General features: G+C 31.9%; 1 protein-coding gene and 1 long non-coding RNA gene across 2 annotated transcripts; both read right to left on the reverse strand.

Moving 5' to 3' along the window:
* Positions 1 to 4,344: 4,344 nt before the first annotated feature.
* On the reverse strand, positions 4,345 to 5,352 carry LOC136065033 (uncharacterized). Its single transcript, XR_010626679.1, has 2 exons — positions 5,253 to 5,352; positions 4,345 to 5,001 (listed from the first exon to the last, which is right to left on the reverse strand). It is a non-coding gene; the product is annotated as an uncharacterized LOC136065033 (long non-coding RNA).
* A 2,094-nt stretch (positions 5,353 to 7,446) lies between these two features.
* LOC111991798 (brassinosteroid-responsive RING protein 1) lies at positions 7,447 to 7,938 on the reverse strand. The gene has a single exon (XM_024023612.2). The coding sequence runs from the start codon at positions 7,936 to 7,938 to the stop codon at positions 7,447 to 7,449; it is 492 nt and encodes a 163-aa protein (XP_023879380.2).
* Positions 7,939 to 11,605: the final 3,667 nt, after the last annotated feature.

Consider the following 11,605-nt stretch of genomic DNA (forward strand, 5'->3'; position numbering starts at 1 on the left):
AGAGGCAGTAACCAATATGCTGTAAACTCAGGATTTGATATATGCCCCAACGGAAAGTAAACCCTTATACATTATTTAAGCTTTATAATCTTGACTTTTGTTCTAGAATACAAGCTGTAGAGACCCTAGGGTTTAATATAAAACCCCAAAGAAAACGTTAAACCATCCTAATGGACAACGTGAAAGCCATACACACAGAGGCCAATTCTAAGATTTAATATATATATATATATATATACACACTCAAATATGTCTCCCAATGGGTTTAACAACATATAACCTCAATGAAAAACGGTGGGCAATATCATTGACTTATTTTATATATATATATATATATATGCACATATCCAAAAGAAAACGTAAGCCATAATTATAGATTAGAACTTGTAATTCAATGGCTCAATTCAAGAATATACGTAGTGGGCCCAGGGGCGGCGTTACTCTTTGGTCAAGGTTCATTTTCTTAAAAATATTTTTAAAATACATTAATATTTTAATACATTAATATTTTCTTAAAAATATTTTTGCATTAAAAATATTTTAAAATTTTTTTAGTTTAATACATTAATATTTTCTTAAAAATATTTTTGCACACCCTGACTTAAATTTTATGCACACTTATTTATAAGTATTTTTTACTTTAAAGGAAGAGTAAGTGTTTGTGAATTGTAAGTGTCACTCTTTATTATAAATTTTTTTATTATGTGTATGAGTGTGTCTAATATTGATTGTGTGCATTACTTTTTTTTAATAATGTCATTTGTGTGAATAATGATGTGTACGTGGATGTTTGTGTGTAAAATATAAATATAATATAACTTTATATAATTTAATAATTAGGAAATAAAGAGGATTTGTTCCATGAGTGTGTAAGTTATAATGTTGTAATAATTTTTTTGTCATAAAGTTAGAAAAATTCAAGAAAAAAATTGCAAAGTTAGCGATTATTCAAGTATTTGATTGGTTAAGTAAACACGTAGTGAATTATTTTATATATGAATGAGTGTGGTTGTATGTATCAATAATTAATGTAGAGCCAATGAGTTGAGTTTAGTTATCTAATTTAAACATTTTTATAAAAACAATGACAAATATATAATATTAACTACAAAAAAATAAAAATTTAGACAAACTTAACAAAATAAAATGGTCATAGCTACCTGTATTAACAATAAATACTCATAATGAACTATCATGTAACAATTCAAAATTTGAAAACTTGTAAAAGGAAATTTTAAAAATTCATATATATATATATATATATTTTGTCTATAACTCGATGTATTCAAGTTCTCTTTTTCTTAATTTTTTTAACAATTCAAAATTTGAAAACTTGTAAAAGGAAATTTTAAAAATTCATATATATATATATATATATTTTGTCTATAACTCGATGTATTCAAGTTCTCTTTTTCTTAATTTTTTTTTTCAATTTAAATTTCTTAATGACCCCTCTAAATTAAATTTCTGGAACCGCCACTGAGTGGGCAGTGGGTAATCTAACGTAAAAGTGCAAGTCATATTCTAGGAAAATCCCTTTTAAACAATCTACACATCCCTAACATTTTCCATGATAAAATTCTAAACCTTCAATTCTTTGTTTCTAACAGTGAGAAATCATACCTTGAACAATTTGGTTTCCTCTTCAATTGTTTGTGTTCTAAACTCCAAGTGAAAAATACACCTCCTAGCCTCTTTAGTGGTGAAACCCTTCATATGAAAATCCTAATTTATCTTTTCCTCTACCCTATATTTTAACGCATCAGAGATGTGGACTTGATGGGATAGTGGGCTAGAGTTTAAAACCCACTTGAACTTATTTCTTTAGACTTCAAGAAGCCCATAAAACATCTTCCTCTTTTATTTATTTATTTATTATTTTAACTGCTGCACTAAATTGCATGCATTAAAACTTTAATTTTCTCATCTATTTTGTAGCACTACAAAATTGTCTACTCCCATCTTACTGTACACACACAAATAGTACCTCAACTCTATATTAATAATGATGATGATTGTGATGATCATAAAATCAAATTAGGGTATTACCCCACCTTTGCTCATTGGTGGCTTCAGTAGGTTGCAAGGGCCTTAGTTTACCTTTTAGAGGCATAAATTAGCCAAGGTGAGGTGTGATTTGTTTGCTTTTTGGCAGCAAGAATTTGACATTGATATATGTTTGCCTTGCTAGAAGATCACGTTGTTGCTCATGTTTTATCTAATGTGTGGGTTTGCCAATGCTACATGCTAATGGGAGAACCATTTCTTTTTGTTGGGTTAAGATAACTTGACTCTGGTTAATTAATTCAATTGCCCAAGTTGATTAATTAAGTTCAATTGTATGAAAAATGTGAAAGCACCAACAAATCACCAAAAATACTAAGTGCAACGGAAAATAAATTGAACACGGTGATTTGTTGACAAATGGGGAAAACCTCACAAGGCAAAAACTTTACTAGGTAATTTTAAGGTCACCACTCTCAAGAATCCACTAATCAACAATCAAGCGGTTACAAGTATAAAAAATATTACCAACTACCTTGACCTATCCCAAAATACCAACCTACAGTTAAACATTTGCTCTAACTAATACCCAATTAGACTTGATCTTGTAGTAGCTTTCTTTCCTTTGATGCGCAAACCTCAATTTGTGTTTAACCTTTTGCACGGATTTTAGTACGTGACTAACTCAAGCAACTTGAACAGATGTTGTTGGCTGCAAATAACATTACTCAATGACACTTTTGTAAATATTTAGAAAAGCGTGGGACCCACTTGATGAGACTTAACATAACTACGACTCTCTCTCTCTTTCTCTCTCTCTCTCTCTCTCTCTCATGCACACCTCATCTTTTTTTTCTTTTTCTTTTTTTGAAATTCTCTCTCTTTTCCTCCCTTCTCTCCCATGTGGACTCCTCTAATAAATATTAATAAAATAATTGTACATGTTAGAAAGTTACCACTTAAAAAAAAAGAAAAGAAAAACAGACATGTACTGTTTGTTTGTTTAGACCACTTAAAACAGATTGTTTAACCTAATATATTAGTTAAGTGATTACTTAGGTTAATTATTCAAATCTAGGTTAAACAATAATAAATCATACCATGCACTGCAGCAGAAAAGAAAATAATATCATGATATGATGACTTAGGAAAACTAATGAAACGAACCGTTTCAAGGTAAAAACCTGGAGATGATTTGACGTAGCTATTATCAAGATAAAGCAAATCAACTATAAGAGAATCGAGGTTTTTACAATAAGATTTAACCCTAAATCTATTATTACCTCAAGTAGTAACTTATTGACATGACTACGTGCAAGCTCCAAATCCTCGAACTCCTTTTCTTCTTGGATTTACAGCAACATAAGTACCCACACTTGTGACTTTGAGATCTCACTCAAAGGTTTCAGATCACCATCAGTTGTTATCTTTGTAGCAACAACTAGGTTCTACCCATGCTTGATTGTAGATCTTGCTCTAGTAGACACTTGTGTAGTTAGAAGGGACAGCACCTCTTAGATCTCACAAGGAGTAACACAAGTTTTCCAAAGGTCTCCAAAACATAGCTAGGGTTTCCCATTTATATGTGGACAAGTTAGATTAAAACTCTAAACATTTTCGCAGGCTTGGGTCTTGTTTAAAAATTTTGTAGAATTTTATTTCTGCAATTCTCGATTGGTCGAACCTATTTTTTGATCGATCGAGCTTGGTAGATTCTGATTCTTCTTTTTTGCAGTCAGCTCGAACTTGAAGCTTGAAACATACACCTTTGAGCAATGCCGAACACATTGACTAGACATATTTTGTTCTCAGTTTGCCAACACATACAAAACATAATTCTAAATATTTAATCCTAAATCTTTTGAACCTAACAAATACCAAACACACAATTATATTTTTTCACATTTTAAAATATGTTGTTTGAAATATGATACTAAAAACATTTTTTGCATTATGAGTACTTTAAATATGTATTTTTACAACATTTTTTAAACTACAGTTTTCACATCATTTTAAACAACAATACTTGAAAGCTACTACCAAACAGACTCTAAGTTTTTTGATTGGAATGTACTTGTCTTTCTTGAAACACTCAAAAGAAACCATCAAAGCCATGTGTGGAATAAAAATAGATTAAGAATATATCACAATGTTATACTAAAGATAAGCAACAAATATAGAGCATGTGAAGCATATTAAATAGTTTGATGCCACATGTTAGCAAAAACCATGAAAACGTAGAGTTTCAAAAAAGTTGAAAAAAAAAAAAAAGGTACAGAAACCCCAAAGTACATACTGAAAAGCAATACAAAGGGAAAGGAAAATATAGAAAACCAGAGAAAAGGAAATGGAAGATTTTGATAGAATGAAATTCTGAGTTCTTGATCTCATTGGTTCTAATTACAGACTCCAATAAATACACAACTAACTCCGTAGAGTGTAGAAATAACCTAACAAACCATAGCATAAACTAATCAGGTGCTGACGCATGCATAGACGAATCAGGTGCTGACCCTTGGACTTGGATCAGTAACTTTTTTTGGATCAGTAACTAATTCCACTGATAACACCTAACTTAAGCTACCTGCAGTTAAGTATTATCATAGCTCTACTACAGGTCGTTTTGACTCAGCTTTATCATATTGCTTTACAAATACAACTACCGAACCAAAAAAAAAAAAAAAGTTTCTCTCCAAAAAGAATAACACTCCCCCTAATCCATCAACTCCTATCACTGCATTTATTGTCAAAGCAAACTCAATCAGAGGGTCCAGGAGGTTGAGCAAAACACAATGAACTTCTCAACTGATGTAGTTGAATAATACGCAAGTCAGCCATGTCACCCATCAAGGTATCCAAAAGCAGACCATGTGCAGCTTGAGTAGTTACAAGGGACTGCAACATGTCTCGTTGAGTTGCTTGAATATAAGTGAGGTGCCAGCGGGTACAACGCTACTTGTCATGTCAACTCGCTCTGTTCTTTGCTGGTTTTGTGGCCTACGCAAGAAGACGAAGCTGTAAGAGATAAGTTCAGAGAGGAAAGGTGTAGAATATTAAACAAATAAATTATAAAGTGGTGCATATTAATCGTGGAGGCAGTACGTAATTAAATTTTATAAAACATTAACCACATGATGGATTTATTTGGAATCAGTTTATTTTGTTGAAACTGAAAACTTTTTATTGAAAGTATTGTAGATAAAAGTAAAAGTTAGCTGAAATAGTATAGTAAGACCCATAAATATTACCAAAAAGTGCAATGGAGTCCACGAATAATAGCAAAAATAAGCTGAATAGTAAAATAAGCTGACTTTTTAATTTGAAGCCAAACGCACACAAATAGTGTCTTTATCACCTTAAGATCTTATAAACATCAAACCCAAAAATATAATTGTAACTTTCTTACGAAGATATACTAGATCTAACTTAAATCCATTTATATTTATATATATAATTTTTGTCAAATTATTGTACACTCGTAAACGATTAATTTCACTTAAAAATAAATTAAGAGATAAATTGTCTCTTGTCCTAACGTGTTTCGTTTCACGCACTCAACGACAACGTAAAGGAAAAGGACACCACGCAGGAAAACGGATGACGAAGATAAGCGTTGCACTTTCAGCTGAGAGAAGGGCAAAAAGCTTGAAACTAATATGAACAATATTTGAGGATCTATCATTATCAAGTCATTGTTTGATTAGGTCCAGTCATATACCGTAGCAATCGAAGAAAATAGTAGACTAGACTAGAGTCATCCTATCAAGTCAATGTTATCTATACATATTTCTTACGTTGTTGTTGAGTGCGTTTAGGACAAAAGACAATTTATCTCTTAATTTATTTTTAAGTGAAATTAGTCATTAACTCGTGACTGTTGTCCTAATATGTATAATTACGTAACTGCCTCCACACTACTTGCCTCTTGTTTTCATTGAGTTTCCTATTCCATATTAATGATTGATATCTTACTTGTTTTCTAATTAAGATCCCTGATTTGTCTTGGATGATTGATATGATTATCTTGCTGTCATTTTGTATAGGTTCTAAATTGAATTCACTTGCAGACTTGCAGTTTGATTCATACAAATGTCATGTTTTCTTATTTAGCGGAAGCCTGAAGAGAGCATACACGATGTTTTCTTTGATGGATAGAAACTAAACTGTTAGCTTTTGGGTAGTAAACCTCGAATCCATGAGGAGTTTCCTAAATTCACAAGGAGATAAACTAGAATCTTCCAAAGAAAAGTTTGAGAAAGACTGCAATTTTATTGATAATAATGTGATTTGCCTCTGATGGCGACAAAATATATAAATACTAAGAAAGTAAAACCCTAGGACGATTAAGAAACGTCTGAATTTCTAATTCGCACTAATTACACAATTAGGTGACAAAATACCAAAATTTTCCAAAAATTGCAAAATTAAGTTAAATGCAGAATCATAAAATACTGATCTTAAGGGTCGTCTCAAAACAAGCGAGGCCTTATTCTAACTTTTAAATAAAAAGTTATAAAGAAAACAAAATTAGTATAAATAGTAGAATCACAATTTTTGAGGCCTAAATGAAGGAATCGGCTATTTTCAGGAGGTACCTTGTGTTAGGCTTTGTGGAGCCTAGTTTATTTTTGGGTCCGTTTTGTAGCCCATTGTAACCCTGTAAGCAGGATATAAAAGCCGCTTTTATGATTAGGGTTTTAGATGACTATTGTTGTTGTGTTTTTAGAAAGAGAGAAAAAACACTGTAGCCGCACTTTGTATTTTTTCCCTGATAATAGTGAAATCCCTGCAACTCCGTGGACGTAGGCAAATTGCCGAACCACGTAAACACTGTCTTGTGCGTGTGATTATTTTTCTTTGGCGTGTGTTTTCTCTATTTTTTATTGTTTCTCACAGGTTGGAATTTTGGTTAAATTCCCAACAACTGGTATCAGAGCCTAGGGTTAGGTTTGAGTGGGAGCAATACCCCCCACCCAACAAAACAAAAAAAAAAAGCCATATACTAGGCTTGGAGATCAAGAAAATTTTTGTCACACACTTCATGCACATCGTATCCAAAATTGCGTGCAAGATGTCCACAATTTTTACACAAATATCCATAATAAACGAAAACAATGGCAATGAATGCGGAAAGATTTGTGATAATCACTGCCCTAGAGACAATGTGAAGCATAGTAACTTAAGAAAAGTATATTGTTACACACTCAAAATAGTATACACCCCTTACACATCATAATCAGAATTGTGTACAGTGATTTCCATAATTTTTTTTTTTTTGCACATCATATTCGTCATGTCTTTTGACAATCTGGAGCCAATTCAAAAAGTTCAGGTAAGTGATATAGAATCATTGATGCCTGAAGATGAGATTTGTGAGCCCACTAGCTCCTGTCTCATACTTCTAACCAAACAAATATACTACCTTGATATCTCTTATAACATCTAAATTATCCTTTCTGTCTTTGCTGGAAACATTAGAGTTCTGCACAAAGGGCAGGTCACCTGACCCTCATCCACCCATCTATCCAGGCACTCCTTGTGAAACACATGGTAGCAATTACAAAGCTCTCTGATCTCGTGGCTTCTCTCCACGCAATTCAAGCAGACAGAACATTCCATTTCCATATCCACGTCTTCATCATCATTCAGTGCTCTATGTCTTTCAACAAAACCACTATATTCTATCACAGGAACCCTCTTCTTGATCAACACCATTAGAGTGTCGACTGCGATTAGTGATGGAGTTAAACCATCCATTACAAGAACATAACTAGGGGAATGTTCTTCAGTCTCAGCTGCTTGTTCTGGCGGTTTGAGCAGACCTAGACGTGTGAGTGCCACCATAACAATGAACTTTATATGGTCCAGCATGCCTAGTAAAAATCTAATGTTTATGGATTTTGGTATCTTCATTGCAATACAGACTAACCCCATGATTTTGTGAGAGAGGGAAATAGATGTTGAAGAGGTTGAAAGAAAATAAACCATGATATGGCTTGCACTTCTTTCCAAAATAGTTATTAAGAGAGCTGTTTCTTTTCTTCGTGGTTGAAATATAATAATTATATAAAATATTATCCCAACTCATCTAGGCCTGGTTGTACGAAATCAACAGAAAAGCAATTGTCGATAGTCAATATTTAGGGGCTGTTTGGTACATATGTTTAAACACATGTTTACAGTTTTTAAATAACATTACATGCATTTTTACACACTTTTTTACCTACACATATTTCCAAAAAAACTAAAAACTGTTGTTTAAATACACGTACCAAATGGGCCCTTAATACCGCGCTATATAGAGTGGATGCGTATATCCTTAATTTTTATAAGTACTAATTGCTAACCTGTTCGTTGTGTTGCGCCAGAAAAAGTTTTTTGGGAGGTTAATAGTGGTGGAGTTAGGAATTTGTTGTGGGTGGGGGTGAGTAAAATTTTTTTTTATTTTTATTTATTTTTTGCCAAATTACAACTTACCTACTTCTAGTTTAACTGAAATTTAAGTTGCCTAAATGTGGTTTGAAATTTGATACTTTACCTGTATGAGGTTTAACCAAAATTTAAGTTGTCTACCAGTAGTTTGAAATCCCATGACGTAAGTATTCCGCTATATTCTTTTTGATCTTATTTGATCTTGTATTTTGTGTCTTTGGAAGAAAGAGACATAAAAGTAGAGTAAAATTACATATTTAACCCCGTTTTTAACAGAGGTGAGTTACGGAATTCTAATTTAGTTAACTTCAAGTGGGTAAAATGTCAAATTTCAAACCAGAGGTAGACAACTTAAATTTTGGCCAAGCCACATGTGGGTAAGTTGTTATTTGCCATTTTTTGTGTGTATACAACTTCCATATTAAAGAACAATAGTTATATACTACTGCGCACCCTTAGCGTAATGATCACTCTAAATGTATTAAGAGCTTGTGGGGTGTGGGTGGCAAGAGTTGTAATTCAAGTTTTCAAGAGAAAGTTTCATACACATATATACTTAAATTATGCTAGAGTGAAATTTCTATCTTGTATAAAAGTAATAGTTACATCAATAAATTGTTTAAATTGCAAATTTTTGTAATTTAAAATTATGCATAAAATATAAACTTATAGATTATATTTTATATAATATCCAATTGACAAAAAATTTAACAAGTGTATTGAGAGCGTAAAGAACATTCAATTCAATGGTTAGATTTTCAAAATATGTAGTAATATTTATTTTATTGAGTTAAGTTGTAGTCTTAGACTACAATCAATTTTGTAGCTAAACTTTGTCCCTATATAAACAATAATCTAAAATAATATTCTAAATACAATAAATTGTTTAAATCGCAAGTTTTTGTAATTTAAAATTATGCATAAAATATAAATTTATAGATCATAAAATAAATAATATCCAATTGACAAAAAATTTGATATGTATATTGAGAGTGTAAAGAACATATAATTCAACGGTTATATTTTCAAAATATGTAGTAATGTTTATTTTATTGAGTAAAGTTGTAGCTTTAAGCTACGAGTAATTTTGAAGCTAAACTTTGTTCTTATATATACAATAATCTAAAATAGTATTCTAAATACAATTTAGTATACAATATAACTATATTGTACAATAGCCTTAAAAAATTATTAATAGTTTAAAGATCGTTAAGACAACAATCATTGAATGCATGAACAAATAGAATTAAATAACTAATCATATAGTTTTGTCAAACTAATAATAACTTATTATATTCATATTTATTATCAATTAAATAAAATTTTATGATAAATAAGAATAGTAACACACCTAGGAATTGGATTGTGAATAAACGTGAAATTAAGAAAAAAAAATTGTAATTGATATAAGTTTTTACTTTTGAAAGTGTATGGCTTTTTAACAATACACGTGGTCACTCTCTTGGAATTAGAACAAATAGTAAAATACTTTTTTGACTTGGAAATCTGTATTTAACTTATCAAACTATTTGATAAGATAGAGAGAAAAACTAAGAAAATATAGAAGGGAGAGAAAAAGATAGAGATAATGAAGAAAGAATCATATATGTATATATATATATATATATAGATAAATATATGTTGGTGGTATAGGTGGTGTAATTTTTTGCTTATGAAAAAGAAAAGTGTAGGGAAAAATAGCTTCATTCTACTATCAATGCTATGGTGAGCTAGAGTTTTGGAGATAAGGAAAAAAAAAAAAAAAAAAATTTTTTTAATTAATAACAAAGGCGCAAAAATTTGAAACATTTTTTTAATAAAATTTGAATGTTCAAAAAGTGTATAGACCACTATGAATGTTTAGACCCTTAATTTACAAATTACCAATTCAAGTTTTATATCAAACAATGTATGTGCGGAAAATGATTATAAGTTTATACCAGAATTGATAAATAATCTAAACCAAATAAAATCACACCCACAATAGAAATTAAATGGAAAAGATTAAGGGAAGAGAGATGCAAACACAAGGATAACACAACGATGTGTTATCGAAGAGAAAACTGAAACCCTCGACATAAAACTTCTCCACCGCCCTCTAAGTGGTCAATAATCCACTAAAGAATGAAGTTGGGATACATGAATAGTAGAAGAACCTCCAAGCCTAATCTACCCAATATATCTAAGCCCTCCAAGTTTCTTGCTCCAATGAGGTTGCACCGAACCTTTATTTTTTTTTTAGTTTACCAGATTCTGCTATAACCCATAACATCAACCAATAACCATTGGTCCCTTCTTAACTGCTTCCCAAAGTACCAAATAGCCTTTTCACAGATATGGGTATGGTGAGAAAAGGATTTGGGTAAGAACCTCTCAAGGATGTAACAATGGAAAGGATGAGAGTAGAGGAATTTGAAGAGTCTCTATGTAAAGATTGTGGATGAATCAATCTTCTTTTTCTTTAGGGTTTCTCTCTCAAAATTCTCTCTAGAAGCTCTCTACATTTCGTGAGTATAAGGGGTATTTATACTATGGTGAGAGTGGAATGCGAAGAGTTAGGTTTTTCAAAACAGGGCTGGCTAGCGGCTTGGCCTCGCGATTTGACTGAGTCACGAGTTCAAGTCACAAGATAATAGAACGGCCAGGTTGGACTTTTTGTCCTATAGTCAGCTGGCGTGACTGTTCATCTGCTCTGCATGCTTCACTCGTGTGCTATAGTTGACGGCTTGCCAGTCGCAAGTCACTCGCAAGTCCCAGCTGCGAGTCTCTGTATCCTTGCACAATCTTGAGCATTTCTTCAGACTCTCTTACTCACTACCCTTACATGATTCCCACCTAAATACAGGGTTATTAATTGCTAAATTTCAAGCAAATTTGGCATGGAATAAAGCCAACACAATGGTTAATTAAATTCAACCTTACAATCTCCCCCTTTGGCTATTTCGTGACAAAACCCTACAACAAACTCTAGACTTAACACGTGAGTTGGAAATAGTTGAACAAAACTCACTCATACCTAACTCTAGAATCTGTGAAGCTCTTGAACCATAGGAACAAGTATCTCCTGAAACACAACAACACAATATGATCATTGAATGCAGAAAACTTATAATACATATGGAGCAAGCACAATGCGATTAAGCAAAATAGAGATAAGCAATAAACCAAG

This window comes from Quercus suber, unplaced genomic scaffold (assembly GCF_002906115.3).
Source record: "Quercus suber isolate HL8 unplaced genomic scaffold, Cork oak 2.0 scaffold_25, whole genome shotgun sequence".
In the NCBI taxonomy this organism is placed as follows: Eukaryota; Viridiplantae; Streptophyta; class Magnoliopsida; order Fagales; family Fagaceae; genus Quercus; species Quercus suber.